The sequence below is a fragment of the Lissotriton helveticus genome, chromosome 1_1 (assembly GCF_964261635.1).
Source record: "Lissotriton helveticus chromosome 1_1, aLisHel1.1, whole genome shotgun sequence".
NCBI lineage: Eukaryota > Metazoa > Chordata > Amphibia > Caudata > Salamandridae > Lissotriton > Lissotriton helveticus.
The window spans coordinates 1,683,617,459-1,683,637,694 of NC_136057.1; the positions used below are offsets into that span (position 1 = coordinate 1,683,617,459).

A 20,236-nucleotide genomic window follows, 5' to 3' on the forward strand; every position below is an offset into this window, starting at 1 on the left:
GATCCTGGAGCACTGAGCTCTGCATTTCAGGCTTTTTTTTCTTCAAACTTTACCTGTGGAATTTTCTTTAAAACGGATCTAATGTCATTCATCATTCCCTCACTATTTCAGGCTTTTTCCGGCAGAAAATTGTGGAATTGTTTTCATTTAATATGCCTTCTCTGATGAGAGCCCTGCCTGTGGGAAAAAGAACACCATAAAACCCTCACAGCTCCTGTATACTCTGCCTTCCATCTAGTCATGTTCCAGAGCAGTGGCAGCACTGCAAGAAATGTTTGTCACACCCTGCGAGAGAGAGAGAAAATGTGCCTTCATGCCACTAAGGAATGGCGCAGACTGCAAGTGCATTCCCAAGATGAGGCATCAGAGCAAAGAGAGGGTCAGTCCTCTACCAGGGCTCCTACAGCTACCTCTGAGGGACGTGGAAGGTTGAAAAAGGGGGTCCGGTCCAAAAAGAAGGGTCCAGTCCAAAAGCAATATCTTTTCTGGTCGATGTTGAAACCCAGTACGGCACCGACTAGCTCACCGTCCAGGGCTAGTTCGTCGTCAAGGAAGAGGCATAGAACTAATACGCCGTCAACGCACACTGTAAGATTTCCATTGAGATGTCTGAGATAATTCAAGTCAAGAAATCAAACAGCATTTTGACATCGAGGACACAAGATAAGAAGAGAAAAAGGAGGCAAATCTATTCTTCTCTGGATTCTGAGTACTCGAGGCCATACTCCCCCCTCTTAAGTGATAGTACTACCGGACTCTTCACCACCACTGCCTACTCCACCTGGGCCTACTCCGTCAGCACCAATTCTTCCACCTGTGGAATCACTAAGGCTTAGATCGCATTCCAGAACCATCGTTCACGCCACCACAGGCATTTACAAGGCGTTCATAGTCTTCCAGGTGCTCTTGCCATCGAATGCACAAATCTCCTTCAAGAACCAGGACACGTACAACCTCCAGGCATCTGTCAAGACACACAACACCATCATCTGTGTCTTCAGGGCGATATTCGTCGACATTGTCAGATTCTCCACCACCTCGCATCTCTCCGGTGGATGGCATCACCACTTTTCAGAAGGTCCTGTTGAGAGTAGCAGCAAAACTTTATACACAGATGTCGGTCCCCACATCTGTTATTGTTTAGACTTTGTACCTGTGGTCTGCATCAAGACCACTGTTTCCGTTGGTGCCAGGACTTTTAGAGCCAGCAGTGGAACTTTTTCTGACCCCAGCTTTAACTAAAACTGCTCTTTCATGCCTACAAACACATATAGACCTCCTGGGCAAGAGCCTCTCTTCCTCCGATCTGACTCTGGGTTTATATTAGCCGCCATTAAGCATCATGCTACCATTCCTGTTTCTTCAGTTCCACCTGATAAGGAAAGTAAAATGCTGGGTTCTGTAGGTTGCAAAGTTGGATAAACTGTTGCAATCATCTCGAAAGCGGCCAGTGCTGCTGCCCTCCTTGGAAGATACAATAGTTTTTGGGGACTCTAGCCAACAATTTGTGGAGATCTTCCCAGGGACAGAAGGGTAGACTTCCTAGAAATCATCAGTGAAGGCCTCATGGTATCCAACCAGGTTGATGGTGGCACATCGGACTCCTCCTTATTGGCGGCACATAAATAATATAAATAACAATACTTTGGTGGAGGGCCCGAGGGATATTTATAGACCAGCCTAGGTTGTACCCCTCTACAATGCTATATAAACAACAAGGAAACCTAGGGGTCTCTACAGGAAATATCTTAGAGATTCCTTATTCAATATCCTGATGTCTAATAAAGTGCATCAAAACAACGTCAAGATTAAATAATTCTGACAAAGGACAAGAAATGTTTGACAGTGGGCCACCTGTGATTGTAGACCAAACTCTTGTAGGATTCCCATCAAAGTCTTGTAGTGATCAATACTATCATTTGGTCATCCTAAGGGTCGTGTGTCTCTGGATCATTGAGACATTGATCGTACCCTTTGGCGGATTAGGGTTCCGACCTACAATCACTGTTGGACCATATGGTGTTGATCAGATGGGATCAAGTGCAGTGCAAAAATAAAAGTGGTGAGTTAAAATAGGATAGAGAACCAAAAATGGGGGCTTTTTATTAGAAAAGGCCTCTTCCTGTTAAAATCAAGAACAGCGCAAAATTATATATATCTAGCAGTTTAACCAAATACCTGCATGGGGGCCAACATGTTTCAGCCTTGTGGGAAAAGGACCCTAGGCTTTCTTCAGGGCCTCTGTTCTTATTAATAATGCTACTGCATATAGTGCAAAAGTGCCAACAGAAAATGTAATAATAACAAAAGTGAATATAAACAAATAACAGCAAAGGATATATTTTCCGTCGTCTGTTAGTTCTCCTCGGTGACACCTGGTGTGTTTACTACATCTATAATGAAACAACCACATGATGAACCCACTGTTAAAACCAAATGTCTAAGATAACATATCCATAGAACTATAATAATGAGGACAGTATCTACTCACCCAGTATGCCCGGGGACCAGACCTTACCTCTCCTGGACCTGGCTCAAGAACTGTGAGACCCCGCTCTGTAGAAATAAGACAACCTGGCCTTTAATACAGCAGAGAGAACAAGCCTGTCCTGCTCTGTCATGTATATATCTAGCCCAGGCTATCACAACGCTTACTTCCAGAGTCAACTATCTGTCTTAGTCTTATCTCCATAAATCTGGCCACCAAGACTTAACAACCTTCCCCTCTGGTGTAGCAGACTGTGACTGCCTGTAAGACCCAGTCACAATAACTTAATACAAAAGCTCTTTAGGCTAAGAGTTGTGAAAAGGCACACTCAGACATCCCTTAATAATATATACTGTAGGAGAGTGGGGTCTGCAAACCTATGGTCACCCCAGATTTTTGCTTTTTGCTTCACTGTTTTACGACTTTCCCTGGCTGTGGGCCTGCTAATCAGACCCACAGCCTAGCTGTTCTCTAAATTGACAACCATGTACCTTAGGTGCATTTACCAATTGGTACTGGGCCACCTTATCAGTCCCTGTACAGTGTACCATAGGTATCCAGGGCATAGGTGTACCCAGGGCCTACCAGGGGCTGAAGCATGTATTATGCCACCCCTGGCTGGCCATCTAAACAGACACAACTGGCTGCACGACAGCTGGGGCAAGGTGGTGTAATCACCCTTTGCTGTAGATATAGTATACCTATATCTAACCCTAAAATGGACACATATATTCCTATCAGTCACTCCTATGGCAGGCCTTATCAATCCTGACGGCAGAGTGCTTGGAATTATGTGAGATGGTGCTCTGGCATGAGCTGAGCCCGTCTGCAGCTTGCGGAACCAAGTCCTAATAGCTGTTCCATGATAACGCTATACCATATACTCTTAAGTGCATTATAATCCTCGCGGTTAAATGCTAACTGTGGTATAGCATTATCAAAACATGTCGAGTAAGGTGTCATACGAATTGGAATACTACCCCCTCGCCAATTCTGGCGACGGGGGTAGCATTCCACCCTTCTAGAGGGGCACGACATGTACGGAACTATGAACCCCGGTTAAAGTTAACTCGTGTCTGTGGTGGCAGCATCCATTTTGTGATGCCAAGGCTCAAGTCTGACCTCCTGCTGCTGGGAGTCCTTCCAGCGAGGGAGGCTTGGACAAAGGGTTTCCTGCCTTGGGAGGTGCTAGCACCACCCCAGACAGGATTTTGTGTATTGGGTAGGATAGGCCTGAAAGGAATGAGACATGCCTGGGCCACACAAGGTGTCCTGTGCATACTCCGGCTCAAACCAGTTGCTGGGGCATCCCTGCCCCTGCTCTGGCGCGAAACCGGACAACGGATAGGGGTGTAACCACCCCCTTCCTGGTCCCACCCAGGGGAGGGACCTAGTCAGTAGTGCAGCCCCCTTTAGGAGAATAAAGGTAAGAGCTGGTCCCATTCCAAATTAGATTACCCTGAACAACTTACAAGAAGAAACTCTGGACTTTGACGTTCTGCTCCACAGAAGACTGAAGAATCTCCCTTGTGGGCAAGGAGTGTCCACCCTGCAACTGCAGGCACCATCAAGCGTCCAGCGGCTTCACTTTGTCGTCTTCCCTCGAGGATCCAGACTTCAGAGCCCGACGAGACCCGGATTCCCAGACCTCTCCGACCTCAACTCACATCTGCAGCACAGCTGAGATCCGTGGGTGCGACGAGACACGTGGGACCGGCCATCTTGAAAGAAACTGCAATTCGCATCCAGCACGACTCCCGAGGTAACCTCGACCAACCGCTTTGGGGACTGAGAAGCCCCAGCCCCGAGCAGCTCCTGCACCGAAGATCAGCCCTCCAGCATCCACGAGACCTGCGTGGGGCCCTTCTGCCTGTTTGCTGCTCGACGCGTTGTCTGGTCACTTGCCGGCTGGCTAGTGACCTCCTAGACGACGAACCTTGAAATCTTCACTGCTGGTCTGGTTGCTCCAGACTGACCCTTGCTCCCTTCCAAAAGAGGAGCACCCTGGACCCTCCTGGTCCACTCCAGACGCCGTTTCCACTCACCGCGTGGGTTGCCTTTGCCAAGGCCTGTTGACGCCGATTCCGGATCCAACACCGCCGACCGCGAGAGCCTGCGTGGGACAGCTCGTGCCTCCATCCTGGTCGTCGAAGACACCTCCTGGTCCACGTGGCTGCAGAGACAAGCGTCCACTCTTCACCTGATCGCGACAACAGCATCTGGTTCCTTCCTGGTTCCACACCGGTCACTGGCTAGTGACTTTGAACACTGTCCCCTCTGCTTTCAGGTCCTCTTCTTCACCGATCCACCCTTGGATCGCACCGGACATCTTCCTCCTGGTCGCCTGCAGCATCTTTTCTTCCAGGCTCCATAGACTTCAACGCGAGAACCCAACACACTTTGACACCTATGCACCCGCAGCCCGTGGGTGAGGTAACGAGAGCATTTCGGTGCTCAAGGGTAGTTTAACGTCCTAGTGTCTAGATCCACAGTCGTTTTAGTCCTAACTAGTCAGGATTGTCCGTACTCACCTTTAACTTGAACTGTACTGTCCATAGACGTTGTTACGCATTTCGCGTGTGAGTACACACTTTGCACACGCGTCCCATGGGCCTCCTATTACTTACCTAAGGTGAAGATAGCGTAGTCCTAGCGAACCTCCAGCCTCTGGACAGCTCCATTCCTTCTATCGACTTCCTTATACCATTTACTTAGTATATGGTTTGTCGTGTCCCTAGGGCACCATTGTAATTTTGTGCAACTTGTCGTATTTTTCCTAAGAGATTGTCATGTGCTTAGCCCTCTGACCTCATAAAGAGTTCAGAGTTGTTTGTTATAAATAAATATACTGTTTATTTTCATAACAACCTGTGTGGTGTCCTTTCATCTGGTATTCAAAGGGTTATATGTGGTAAAACAGCTGGCTTCACATGCCAAAAGAGTTTAGCCTAAGACTGCTTCGTCCATGTTACCACTAGGATAGCTGGTCTATAAGGTTGACTTACAACCAATCACCATAAGGGTTGTTTGGACTGATACAAGGTGGTCACTAGAACTAGTGAACATCATATATCAGGCCAACTTCTCACATTGGTGTGCAGCGGTTGAGATTTGAGCTTGCTGTTGTTTTTACCAAATATAATCTTGAACTATCAGTTGAAAGATCACATAAGGTACTATAGGTACATATAACAAGCTTAGAAATATTCTTGAGTTCTACTGAACCAGCTGTTGTAGTAGAAAGGGCCTAGCACACCCTGACTACATCTCTTAGCAAGGGATCAGTAGGAAAACCCATAGTGTAGGTAGGTGCATCACTTACACCTCACTATAAAGCATGTCTACCCATGGAGAGACTTCAGTGACTCGCCTAGAGGTTAGTGACCCTTCACAGGTCCTTTCCAGATATGCAGCTCTCAGTTTCCAGGAGATGAGACAATTGTGTACCTCCAGGAAATTGAAACAGGGTTCTAACCCTACCACTCCTTTTCTGTTAGGTCTCTTAGAGACATATGATGCAAGAAGGGCTGCTAACACAGACCCCTCTAATCCAGATAGGAGCATGCCCCCCTTAGAAGGTACTCTTGGAGATTCAGACCTCCCTGAAACAGAGAATGTAGCTGAGGAGGAGGAAGAGGAGGAATCATCTGGGGATGAGGCAGACATAAGTCCTGTAGTAGTAGTCAGCAGACTCACCAGGACCAACTTAGACCTACATATAGATAGTACTAGGGGCCCCCAGTGCTGTCCTTAAGCAGGCCTAACTTTGGGGTTAGAAGAGATAGATCTCATTCTAGGGACTCCAATAGATCTGTGCACTCTCATGCATCTGCTCAGAGGAGAATGACTTCCCCTCAAAGGAGAGAGCATGAAGCAAAGATGAGGGAAGCTAATCTGAGGATCCAGAGGGAAGAACTTGCCCTTGCCAAAGAGAAGCTTGCCTTTGCTAGAGAGCAACAGTTGAGTGGGGTAGTCCCCACTGGTGGCAGCAATATCCCTAGGGATAAAGAAAGGGGTTTTGATTCTAGAAACCTGAGTAAATTAGTGCCCTCCTATAAAGCAGGAGATGATATCCACAAGTGGATAACTGATCTGGAGAGGGCCTGCAAAGTACAGCAGGTACCCCAGAGTCGGTGGGCAGCTATATTGTGGCTTTCCTTTGAAGGTAAGGGAAGAGACAAGCTCCTCGCTGTTAGAGATGAGGATGCTAATGATTACCAAGTCCTGAAAAATGCACTGATTGATGGGTTTGGCTTAACAACTGAACAGTACAGGTTAATGTTCAGAGAGACCCAGAAAACTCCGGCTCAGCATTGGACTGACTTTGTTGATTGTTCCACTAAGGCTTTGGAGGGCTGGTTACTGGGAAGTAAAGTTACTGATTACACAGGATTGTATAATCTAATTATGAGAGAGCAAATCTTAAATAATTGTCAGAACCAGATGTTGCATCAGCACCTGATTGACTCAGATCTGACCTCTCCCCAAGAATTGGGAAAGAAGGCAGACAGATGGGTCCAGAACCAGGGTTAAGCAGCAGAACCAGAACCAAGGTGGTAGCCAAAAGAAAGCAGACACGAAGGGTAATACTGAGAATAAGCAAAATGACCAGAAGTCTTCAACAGGGCCCCAACAACCTAAGGAGGGTGGTTCCCAAAATTCTCAAAAGAAGAATGATGGTCCTAAGAAACCATGGTGCCAATACTGTAAAAGTAAGACTCACTGGTTTAGTGAGTGCACCAAGAAAGACCAAACTCCTACCACTACTGTCCCTAAGACACCTGCACCCCCTAGTACAGTTAGTAGTGGTAGTGTACCTCCCAAGGCTATAGTTGGGTTAACCCTGGGAACTGAGGTGGGTTCTGACCTAGTCAGAATACCTACTCAGGCAGTTATTGTTTGTACTGGGGACATGGATATGACCCCTACTGTAAGTCCTAGTACTCTAGGCAAATACAGACAAACGCCTTTGATAAATGGAAAGATGGCTCAGGCCTACAGGGACACATGTGCCAGTGTCACTATGGTGACACCAACAATTGTGGACCCTGACCAGATCATGCTAGGTTCAGAATACCTAGTGACCAATGCTAGCAATGTCACTACCAATCACAGTATGGCAGTTGTTAATTTCTCCTTGGGAGGGGTAACTGGCCTCAAAAGGGTTGTAGTTAGTTCAGACCTCCCAGTAGATTGTCTTTTGGGCAATGATTTGGAATCCTCACTGTGATCAGATGTGGAGTACAGGACTCCTGTAGAAATGCTAGGTCTCTCCTCACATGTCCTTGCTGTGACCAGGTCACAGGCCAAGAAATGCCCAGCTGAACAAGTGCTGGATCCTGGAAGAATGGACCAGACACTGCCCAAGAGGAAGAGCAGTAGGGGTAAGGCTGAGCCTTCCCCCCTGCCTCAGGTTGAGGATCAGCCCTCTCAGGAGGCTGACCCAAAGACCCCAGAAGGAACTGTCCTAGAGAGCTTGAACCTGAACAGGTTGAGTTTCTTGGGACAGGGGGACCTTCCAGGGCAGACTTGAGGCAGGCCCAGTTAGACTGTTCCTCTCTTGAAACCCTCAGACAACAGGCTGCTGCTGAGGCTGCAGGGAATGCTACACACATCTTACACATGCTTATCACATCTTACACATTTTGTTGTGCTTATTTCCCATATTTATCTTTTTGAAATCTGTCAGACGGAGCCTTTTATGTTGTTTATTTACATTGATGCTATGTATTTCCCCTGTTTATTTACCTTTCTTGTCTCTAAAATGTAAAGCGCTCTGATACCCCCGGGTCCAGCCAGCGCTATATAAAACCTCTAAAATAAAATAAATAAATAAATAAATAAACAGGTGCCCATAAGGTATATTGGGATGAAGGATCCTATACTCTGAGGCAAGAGACCCCAAGCCTGGTGCTACCAGGAGGCTGGTCATCCCCTTGTCTCTTAGAGGTTTCCTTCTCACCTTAGCCCATGAAATTCTCCTTGCAGTTCACTTAGGCCAGAACAAGACTTGGGACAGGCTTGCCCCACACTTTCACTGGCCTCGTATGTCTGAGGAAACTAAAGAGTTTTGTCGCTCATGTGTCACCTGCCAAGCCAGTGGCAAATCAGGTGGCACCACAAAGGCCCCCCTTATACCGCTACCTGTGGTGGGGGTGCCCTTTGAGAGAGTGGGGATAGACATTGTTGGACCAATGGACCCCCCCAACAGCATCTGGGCACATATTTATACTGGTGATAGTGGATCATGCCACCAGGCACCCAGAAGCTATTCCCCTTAGGACCACTACAGCTCCTGTTGTGGCCAGGGCCCTACTTGCAGTTTTCACTAGAGTGGGGTTTCCTAAGAAGGTTGTCTCTGACAGAGGTGCAAACTTCATGTCAGGATACTTCACTGCAATGTGGAAGGAGTGTGGTGTAAATTACAAATTTACCACACCCTATCACCCACAGTGCAATGGGCTTGTTGAAAGATTCAACAAGATCCTCAAAGGGATGATAAAAGGGTTACCAGACAAGCTTAGGCGAAGATGGGACATCCTTTTACCCTGCCTTCTGTTCGCTTACAGAGAGGTCCCACAGAAGGGGGTTGGTTACAGCCCTTTTGAGCTTCTGTTTGGGCATCCTGTAAGAGGACCCCTTTGTCTTGTGAAGGAAGGATGGGAGTTACCTCTCAAAAAGCCTAAAGTTGACATAGTGGACTATGTACTTGGTCTCCGCTCCAGGATGGCAGAGTACATGGAGAAGGCATCCAAAAACCTTGAGGCCAGCCAAGAACTTCAAAAAGCTTGGCATGACCAAAAGGCTGTCCTAATTGTTTATCATGCAGGACAGAAAGTGTGGGTGTTGGAGCCAGTGGCCCCAGCAGCTCTCCAAGACAAATGGTCTGGACCCCATACCATCATTGAGCAAAAGGGAGAGGTCACCTACCTGGTGGACCTTGGAACTCCTAGGAGCCCTCACAGAGTACTTCATGTGAACAGGCTCAAAGCATTTGTTGACAGGGAGGACATGAGCTTGCCCATGGCCACAGATGAGGGGCAGGAGGAAGAGAGTGACCCTCTCCCAGACCTGCACACTCAGAACCCTGATGATGGGTCAGTAGATGGTGTAGTCTTTTCTGACAGCCTCTCTGAGAATCAACAAGAGGATTGTAGACAGGTTCTTCAATCCTTTAGACAAATGTTTTCTCTGACCCCCAGTCAGACAAACTGGTGCACCCATGAGGTGGACACTGGTGACAAGTCTGCCTATAAAGAGTAAATTCTACAGACAACCTGACCACGTCAGGGACTGCATAAAGAAGGAAGTACAAAAGATGTTGGAATTGGGAGTCATTGAACCCTCAGAGAGCCCTTGGGCTAGTCCTGTAGTTCTAGTGCCAAAGCCTCACACCCAGGATGGTAAGATAGCGATGAGGTTTTGTGTAGACTACAGGGGTCTCAATGCTGTCACTAAGACAGATGCCCAACCAATACCAAGAGCAGATGAACTCATGGACAAATTGGCTTCTGCCAAGTTCTTGAGTACATTTGACCTGACAGCTGGTTATTGGCAAATCAGGTTAGCTGAGGATGCCAAGGCCAAAACAGCATTTTCTACCCCAGGAGGTCATTACCAGTTTCTGGTGATGCCCTTTGGTTTGAAAAATGCACCTGCCACTTTTCAAAGGTTGGTGAACCAAGTGCTGCACTTTTGTGCTGCATATCTAGATGATATTGCTGTCTTCAGCTCCACCTGGGAGGATCACCTGATCCACCTGAGGAACGTTTTAGAGGCCCTGCAAAAGGCAGGCCTCACTATCAAGGCTACTAAGTGCCAGATAGGGCAGAGTCAGGTTGTGTACCTGGGCCACCTTGTAGGTGGAGGCCAGGTTCAATGGAGGCTAGGTTCAACCATTGGAGAGCAAGATACAGGCCATAAAGGACTGGGCTCCTCCAACCACCCAGACACAGGTCAGAGCTTTCTTTGGTCTGTCTGGTTGCTATAGGAAGTTTGTCAAAAATTTTGGGTCCTTTGTGACACCACTTAATGACCTGACAAGCAAGAAAATGCCAAAGAAAGTTCAGTGGACAGTTAGCTGTCAAAAGGCATTTGATGACCTATGGCAGGCCAGGTGTACTGCACCTATTCTCAAGAGTCCCGACTACTCCAAAACCTTCATTGTCCAAACAGATGCATCTGAGTTGGGTGTGGGAGCTGTTCGATCTCAACTGAATATTGATGGTCATGACCAGCCCATTGCTTTTATAAGCAGAAGGCTGACCCCTAGAGAGAAACGTTGGTCGGCTATAGAGAGGGAGGCCTTTGCTGTGGTTTGGGCCCTAAAGAAGTTGAGGCCCTACTTGTTTGGGACTCACTTCAAGATTCAGACCGACCATAAGCCCCTCTTATGGCTAAATCAGATGAAGGGTGAAAACCCCAAACTTCTTAGGTGGTCCATTTCCCTACAGGGGATGGACTTTACAGTGGAGCACAGACCAGGGACTGACCATGGCAATGCAGATGCTCTCCAGGTATTTCCACTTAAAACAGGAAGACTCAGCTGGTCAAGGTTAGTTTAATGTCCCTAAGTTTGGGGGGGGGGGGTTATGTTGGAGAGTTGGGTCTGCAATCCTATGGTCACCCCAGATTTTTGCTTTTTGCTTCACTGGTTTACGACTTTCCCTGGCTGTGGGCCCGCTAATCAGACCCACAGCCTAGCTGTTCTCTCTCTAAATTGACAACCATGTACCTTAGGTGCATTTACCAATTGGTACTGGGCCACCTTATCAGTCCCTGTACAGTGTACCATAGGTATCCAGGGCATAGGTGTACCCAGGGCCTACCAGGGGCTGAAGCATGTATTATGCCACCCCTGGCTGGCCATCTAAACAGACACAACTGGCTGCACGACAGCTGGGGCAATGTGGTGTAATCACCCTTTGCTGTAGATATAGTATACCTATATCTAACCCTAAAATGGACACATATATTCCTATCAGTCACTCCATTGGCAGGCCTTATCAATCCTGAAGGCAGAGTGCTTGGAATTATGTGAGATGGTGCTCTGGCATGAGCTGAGCCCGTCTGCAGCTTGCGGAACCAAGTCCTAATAGCTGTTCCATGATAACGCTATACCATATACTCTTAAGTGCATTATAATCCTCGTGGTTAAATGCTAACTTTGGTATAGCATTATCAAAACATGTCGAGTAAGGTGTCGTACGAATTGGAATACTACCCCCTCGCTAATTCTGGCGACGGGGTAGCATTCCACCCTTCTAGAGGTGCACGACATGTACGTAACTGTGAACCCCGGTTAAAGTTAACTCGAGCCTTGGCATCACAAAATGGATGCTGCCACCACAGACACAAGTCTGCCCTCCTGCTGCTGGGAGTCCTTCCAGCGAGGGAGGCTTGGACAAAGGGTTTCCTGCCTTGGGAGGTGCTAGCACCACCCCAGACAGGATTTTGTGTATTGGATAGGACAGGCCTGAAAGGAAAGAGACATGCCTGGGGCACACAAGGTGTCCTGTGCATACTCCGGTTCAAACCAGTTTCTGGGGCATCCCTGCCCCTGCTCTGGCGCGAAACCGGACAAAGGATAGGGGGTGTAACCACCCCCCTTCCTGGTCCCACCCAGGGGAGGGACCTAGTCAGTAGTGCAGCCCCCTTTAGGAGAATAAAGGTAAGAGCTGGTCCCATTCCAAATTAGATTATCCTGAACAACTTACAAGAAGAAACTCTGGACTTCGACGTTCTGCTCCACAGAAGATTGAAGAATCTCCCTTGTGGGCAAGGAGTGTCCACCCTGCAACTGCAGGCACCATCAAGCGTCCAGCGGCTTCACTTTGTCGTCTTCCCTCGAGGATCCAGACTTCAGAGCCCGACGAGACCCGGATTCCCAGACCTCTCCGACCTCAACTCGCATCTGCAGCACACCTGAGATCCGTGGGTGCGACGAGACACGTGGGACCGGCCATCTTGAAAGAAACTGCACTTTGCTTCCAGCACGACTCCCGAGGTAAACTCGACCAAGTGCTTTGGGGACTGAGAAGCCCCAGCCCCGAGCAGCTCCTGCACCGAAGACCAGCCATCCAGCATCCACGAGATCTGCGTGGGGCCCTTCTGCCTGTTTGCTGCTCGACGCGTTGTCTGGTCACTTGCCGGCTGGCTAGTGACCTCCTTGACGACGAACCTTGAAATCTTCACTGCTGGTCTGGTTGCTCCAGACTGGCCCTTGCTCCCTTCCAAAAGAGGAGCACCCTGGGCCCTCCTGGTCCACTCTAGACGCCGTTTCCACTCACCGCGTGGGTTGCCTTTGCCAAGGCCTGTTGACGACGATTCCGGATCCAACACAGCCGACAGCGAGAGCCTGCGTGGGACTGCTCGTGCCTCCATCCTGGTCGTCGAAGACACCTCCTGGTCCACGTGGCTGCAGATACAAGCGTCCACTCTTCACCTGATCGCGACAACAGCATCTGGTTCCTTCCTGGTTCCACACCGGTCACTGGCTAGTGACTTTGAACACTGTCCCCTCTGCTTTCAGGTCCTCTTCTTCACCGATCCACCCTTGAATCGCACCGGACATCTTCCTCCTGGTCGCCTGCAGCATCTTTTCTTCCAGGCTCCATAGACTTCAACGCGAGAACCCGACACACTTTGACACCTATGCACCCGCAGCCCGTGGGTGAGGTAACGAGAGCATTTCGGTGCTCAAGGGTAGTTTAACTGTCCTAGTGTCTAGATCCACAGTCGTTTTAGTCCTAACTAGTCAGGATTGTCCGTACTCACCTTTAACTTGAACTGTACTGTCCATAGACGTTGTTACGCATCTCGCGTGTGAGTTCACACTCTGCACACGCGTCCCGTGGGCCTCCTATTACTTACCTAAGGTGAAGATGGCGTAGTCCTAGCGAAACTCCAGCCTCTGGACAGCTCCATTCCTTCTATCGACTTCCTTATACCATTTACTTAGTATGTGGTTTGTCGTGCCCCTAGGGCACCATTGTAATTTTGTGCAACTTGTCGTATTTTTCCTAAGAGATTGTCATGTGCTTAGCCCTCTGACCTCATAAAGAGTTTAGAGGTGTTTGTTATAAATAAATATACTGTTTATTTTCATAACAACCAGTGTGGTGTCCTTTCATCTGGTATTCAAGGGGTTATATGTGGTAAAATAGCTGGCTTCACATGCCAAAAGAGTTTAGCCTAAGACTGCTTCGTCCATGTTACCACTAGAATAGCTGGTCTATAAGGTTGACTTACAACTAATAACCATAAGGGTTGTTTTGACTGATACAAGGTGGTCACTAGAACTAGTGAATATCATATATCAGGCCAACTTCTCACATATACCTGCTGTAAACCATAATTATGAGCAGCAGGGCCAGCCAAAAAACCTTTAGGGAAACTTGTGGGTTGCTTACCTGTCCGTCGTTGCCTCTGACCGGTACCCAGTCAGGGGGAAGCAACGAACAGGACAGGTACACCCTTTAAGAATGGCCAGGAAAAATACCAATCTGCCAATCATTGAGGGTTACATAGCGAGGCCCTCGTTTGTTGAAGGAATGTAATAAGATGGGCAGACCCTACCTGATGCCACATGTAGTATGCCCACACAAAAGGAAAGCTCTTGATTAGTGCGGGAAACAGCAAAAATGCCGATATCTCGGACGCTTCTCAGAACGCGTCCTCTCGCGATACTCCCCGAACTACAGAATGACGTCATGTCCCAGTCATCTGTAGTACGGTCCATTGCGGGGGCGTATGATCAGAGATGCCCAACCTGATTGTTTATAACAAAACATATGCCTCTAAACACGTTCGAATATTTTCCTCAACACACACGGTTTGGCCGTCTACAACTAAGTGATGTCTCTCACCTCGTGTCTACAATAAAACTACCAAATGACGTCACAAGTGAGTTTTATGTGGTTCAGGAGAAATATGTGCCGACGTAAATTCTCTAACTCGACACTCTATAGAGCATAAAAGCTAGTGAGAACGAAGGCGCTAATACCGCCTTGTTACAGTCACAAAAAATAGCTAGAGCTGTTTATATCTGGTAACCTCATCAGGTTGGACCAACTACAAAAATGACAACACTACTTAGTCATTTATAGTATGGACCGTCCGGGATGGGAAAGGTATTACCATTCTGAGTAAAATAAATAATGTCATAGGATAGCCTTGAGAAGGCATTCTTGGCTCCACCTTACATTTCTCAAATCAGTCTCAACAAAGGTTTCTCAGTCTTCCTTTTTCACATTCTACCCTCTTCAACAGCCACACAGGTGAATAGATAGCTTGCATTAAATCAGATATGGGGACTCTGTTCTTTTGGCCTTTCTAGGCCGACAGCCTTAAAAAGTGTTAATTCAGGCCCTACCAGTGCCGGTTCACCCTCTGAGGGTTTAAACCCCTCATTTGTATCAAGGTTGCCAGCAAACACAATAGCAAAGACCTTCCCATCAGCAGCAGCGAAGGCAGTCTAGAGGGCAATCCTCCTAACAGCCATCCCAAGAGGCTAAACCCACAACTGGTGCCAAGCCATGAATCTCTCCCCCCACCCCCCTCTTGCTTTTCTTGGAAGACCTCCCCAGTGGCTCTCTGTGCTGCAAGCCGTGGTGTACCCCTCTAACTAACATGCCCTGTGTACCCTTTACTAGGAACTTGCAGGTAAGTTAGCCATTTCCAATTGGGTACAGCTAATTTGACATACACTTTTAGGGTCAGGGCAATGAGGTCTGATTAGTATTCATCAGTGCACTCTCAGGGTCAAAAAACCAGCAGCATCAGTCGAAAAACTTGGGGGTGGCCATTCAAAAAGAGGCATTTCCTTACAGAATGTTTTTCTCTTTTCAGCCCTCACCAGTTTTGAAGTGGTCATCCAATATGGGCTGGCGACACCAGAGGGGCTTGCCGTGGACTGGATTGCAGGGAACATTTACTGGGTGGAAAGTAACCTGGATCAGATTGAGGTGGCCAAGTTGGATGGTACGATGCGAACAACACTGCTGGCCGGTGACATCGAGCACCCCAGAGCCATTGCTCTAGATCCACGAGATGGGTTTGTACAGACTTCTTTCATTGCATCCTAGGCTTGGGAGGGGGAAGTCATCACCCTGGTTCCCCATTGGTTGGTCGTAGGCAAAGCTGAGGCACAGTTACCAATCGGCAGTTTCGTAGGTTTTTGGCTGAGCCATGAATCATTGATATTTTATTCACGTAGAAGGTCTGGTAGGAGATGTTGTGGTCTGTGTGAGTAGTAAGATTCCTCCATGTTTCCAGTGGAAGTTTACATATTTAAGACCGTTGATATTAAAAGACACATACTCACATACTCGCATCCCACACATGCACTCACAAAACTCTCTCCTCCCATACACCCCGATGTCTTCTTTACCATGTATGCTGTGGCTGTGAAATTAAAGAAATTGCAAAACACATTGTTAAAAAAAATAGTGCAGCAAAGAGGATTGTGCAGAACATTGCCAATCAGTTAAGGCAGTAAACATCTCTATGGTTAGTAATGTAGACTGGGTGTGACTTGGCCTGGTCCGATGGAAATTGAAGCATAGATTGGATCCCAAAGGTGGGCCTCATTGACTGATGTAAGGAGGGCTTGGTATGATCAGTCCAATCCCATGTGAGGGCTGGTAGATTAGGTCAAGATTAACAGGGAACTTCTTAGACTTTAAGACTCACTAGATTCCATAAGGGGCATGCTGTGGTTACTCTCATCCATTACAGGGCTTGATTGGTCAGATTACAAAGTTGTGCTTGGTATTGTTGGCCAATTCCAATGGGTTGAGTGCTTAGGCAATTGGGGAGATCTCATGTGAACTGTGTAAACGTTTCAGATTGAAGTAAACCTTTGTAGATGTTTTAACATCTAATGGAGGTAGGGAAGTTGTGTCCATTTCTAGTGGAGAGGGTTGTCACCAGACAACAGTTGACTGACTTACCAGTAACTGCTTCCACTGGCCTCCCGAGTGCTAACTGCAGGACAGTGTGTGCCCAAAATAGGTTCCCTGGTGGTAGCAAAATTTACAGGATGTTATCTCACAAATGTCTGATCACAACTGAAATTTTAAATTGGCAGAAGCACTCGTAGGACCCAGGACAGCCCTTGGTTCAGTGCTGGAGAAAAGTTACTTTGACATCCCTTAAATTGGGCTTCCAGGGGTAGCAGCAGAAAGGGAATGGAGTCGCGAGAGGTGGAGTCATGAGAAGCGGAGTCTGACGATCAATGTACACAATAATTTTTTTAAATCTTTCGCTGTCAAAAATTGGCAACAATGATGTGATAGTAAATCTGTTCTGGGTTAATTGGTCATGGATATACTGCATTTTAAAAGTATCTTAGGAGGTAATGTATCTGCAGTAGCAATCTTTGGGTATCCCGAAATTCCCAGGATGTACAACCAGTAAGATAACTAGGGTGGTTAATGCTTTTGCTGGAGAATTGTATGTGTTGGCTATTCACAGGTTTGACTCGTCATAAAATAGCATAGATGGGTAGGGTGACTGCTGCAAAGCACAATGTGTCACATGCAGGTCACAGAGTTGTATTTTATGTAGCCAGCTTAGTGGGTTACTGCTTTTGCTGCAGGAATCTTTGTATTACCTGTAGGTCACACATTATAATCCTAGCTATCTAGCTCATAGAGTTATGATCTTTCATCAAGGAGCTGAATGCAAACTCCAAGGCATAAGTATAGAATCTTATTATTTTTCTCTCAATTGCTTTGTATTCTCATCTTCTAAATGCTATAGAAAGGGTTAAAGATATAATCACTCATATAGACCGGTATATCTGGCCTTACAATGCATGCTAATCTCTTATATGCAGAGTTTCAAAAACTCATTAATCATCCTCCCGGTTATCGTTTATCCTAAGCAGTTGTGAAGTGACTAGTTTAATGCCTTTCTTCCTTCAGTGACATTAGCATTAAGGTGTTGAAGCTCAAGGTATTGTCCAGCTAGGATGAGACTTGACCTGGGTGCGGCTTGATAGGCTTGGTCTGGCCAAATTATTGTTCGAAGCATGGGTCGGATAGCACAAGCGGTCTTTATAGACTGATCAAATCTACTGAGGGATTGGTATGGTCAGTCCAATTCCATTCGATGTGAGGGCTGGTAGTTTAGTCTTTTTAATTAAGGAATGTGTGTTGGCCCCAGCTGGAAAGTATGAGCCCTCCCTCACCTCCAATAGGTTGCTTCTCAGGACACAAGTAGGCAGAACGCTGACGCAGTTGACTATGTTCTAATGTTGGCAAATTACACTGAGCCTACCCGATCCTGGATCCAGATTGGTTTCCTTCATTCCCAGCATTCCCCTGGTTCCCAGCACCAATTTGGTCTTTGCATATTTCTCTTATAATCTCTTTAGAAGTGTTAGGGCTAAAGAAATGGATTAGATGGTTTAACATTCTGGACAATCACTCTGTGAATAGGTCACTACTTAAAGGCCTAGGGTGGAGCGGAAAAACAGTCTGTCCCTCCATAGCTGGAAGGTGATCGATGTGGGCTTGGACAAAGTCAGGGATAGTGCAGAGTGGGCCAAGTTGGTTCAGGCTCACCAACACTCCTGCAATCCTGAAATGTCTCCTGCAGGACCCCAATCACGTTGTAAATCAGATGCCTTTATGTTTAGGTCTTACCTTCTGGGCTCTTAGCCACACACAGCTCTTGAGCAGCTTACTTCTTGCAGATGATCTCCATGCAGACTTAGGGCTGCTGGAACTTGCCTTCCAGGTCAGGGACCTGCTACCCGTCCACACTTGTAGTTCATCTTCCTCACCTAACATGGCAGATCACTGCATTATAATTTCCTCCGTAGAAAGGGTTGTCCCCAACTATGATAGAAAGGCCAGCTGCAGTGTCCTGTTGTGCCACCTCTATGTGCTTGTGCAGCAGGGTAGCCATTGGGGCCAGTCAGGGTTGTGCAATGCTTTAGAAAATCATAATACCAGTCAACAAAAGATGAAACAGCCACTGTGACTACCAGTGTGGACTGTCACAAAAAGTAGGGAGAGCAGCCTTGAAGTGGTTAGAGAAATGTGGATTCTCAGGAAGACAGCAGAGCTTCCTTTGGTGGGTGCCCCAGAGATTTGTAGGCGGTGATGGCAGATCACTTGGAGGAGGCACAGGTGACAATGGGTGGGTTTGGCCTCATATAAGTCCGACAACCTGAACAAGGCAGTGGAATCTGATGCAGTGAACACCATGGAATGGAAGGTAGTACTTTATTATTGTCTAGTCATTTTCGGGTAAGTTGCCCATGAAGTAGGGTGTGACTCATAATTAGGGTATCCTAAACTTTCCTGCCTGCCTTCTTTCTAGAATCCTTTTCTGGACAGACTGGGATGCCAGCTTGCCCCGCATTGAAGCTGCTTCCATGAGTGGTGAGGGACGTCGCACAATTCACAAGGAGACTGGGTCAGGCGGATGGCCCAATGGCTTAACGGTGGACTATCTGGAGCGGAGAATCCTCTGGATCGATGCAAGGTAAGGCTGCGGTCACACTAGAACCTTGGATGGGGGGGAAATACCCACAGCCTTAAACATAGCAAGGAGGCAGGTAGACATACATCTTGAACGCAGTTTTAGAAGACCTAGGTCCCATAAAATGATCAGCCTTGATCAATTTTATTATCAGTAAACCGTCAATGTGATGCGAATGGGCAGATGACTGGGAAACATAGAGAAGAGGCTGGCCTGCAATATTCTGATCATCCGAATGTTAGAAGTTGACCTAAATTACATACTTCATCTTAATGACTTTTGAATGGCTTTGCATCTACATCCTTAAAGAGTAGAAGGCCTCTGTCTTTCTATACCCATAAATGTTAGATAGTAACTGAAATTTTTTTGTTATCTCCTTCATATCAGACGAGATGCCTGGCTCTGTGCATTTTCTTTAATATACTGAGAAGTGACTAACTTTGCATTTATCTTAGTGAGTTAGCTCTTGACCTATTACTGCATTTCTAGTACTGTCCCCGATGGGTTTCCTGCATGTTCTTGTTTATCCATGTGTGTTAGATGTCTGGCTTGGTTGGTAACCTTTTAGAGAAATGGAAAGGAGCAGCCTTGTGTGTTTTGGTATCCTGTGCTGTGAAGGAGAAAAAAAACCTGAAAATGTGTATAACCCTTTGTTGTCCCCATCCCGTATCCATTTCTAATTTTAGGTCTGATGCCATCTATTCGGCATTGTATGACGGCTCGGGGCACATTGAAGTACTCCGTGGACACGAATACCTGTCCCACCCTTTTGCTGTAACACTTTACGGCGGTGAGGTGTATTGGACTGACTGGAGAACCAACACACTGGCCAAAGCCAATAAGTGGACCGGCCATAAAGTGACGGTAGTGCAGCGCACCAACACCCAACCCTTTGATCTACAAGTGTACCATCCGTCGAGGCAGCCGTCTGGTAAGGCGCTTGTACTGAGGTCATTTATCTGCACTCAGCCTGAGGCTGTATGTGTGCGTATGCAAGTTCACTGAGTCTAATTTGAATTTGTTTTCCTATTGTTTGTGCCCTGCGAATGTTCCCTCTTTGAGCGTTTCCTGATTCGCAGTTGTCCTCTTTGTGCATGCGTCGGGGCTTGTGTATTCCAACTGTGTGATTAATGGCTCATTGGAGTATTATGTGGACCATACTTACGTTTTTTGTGTGCATCATGCCCTTCCTGTGTTCTCAAAGTTGTTAAAAGTGTCCTTTCTGTGTTTGGTTAGGAGGGTTATCTGTCCATG

The 20,236-nt window shown here is 47.2% G+C and overlaps 1 protein-coding gene across 1 annotated transcript in view; it reads left to right on the plus strand.

Annotated features, from left to right (window-relative positions):
* The window catches only part of LRP1 (LDL receptor related protein 1), a 1,472,234-nt gene that overhangs the window by 461,453 nt on the left and 990,545 nt on the right, over nt 1-20,236 (plus strand). Inside the window, 3 exon segments of the mRNA XM_078688974.1 lie at nt 15,338-15,542; nt 18,821-18,985; nt 19,669-19,913. Coding sequence (XP_078545100.1) covers nt 15,338-15,542; nt 18,821-18,985; nt 19,669-19,913 — 615 coding nt within the window.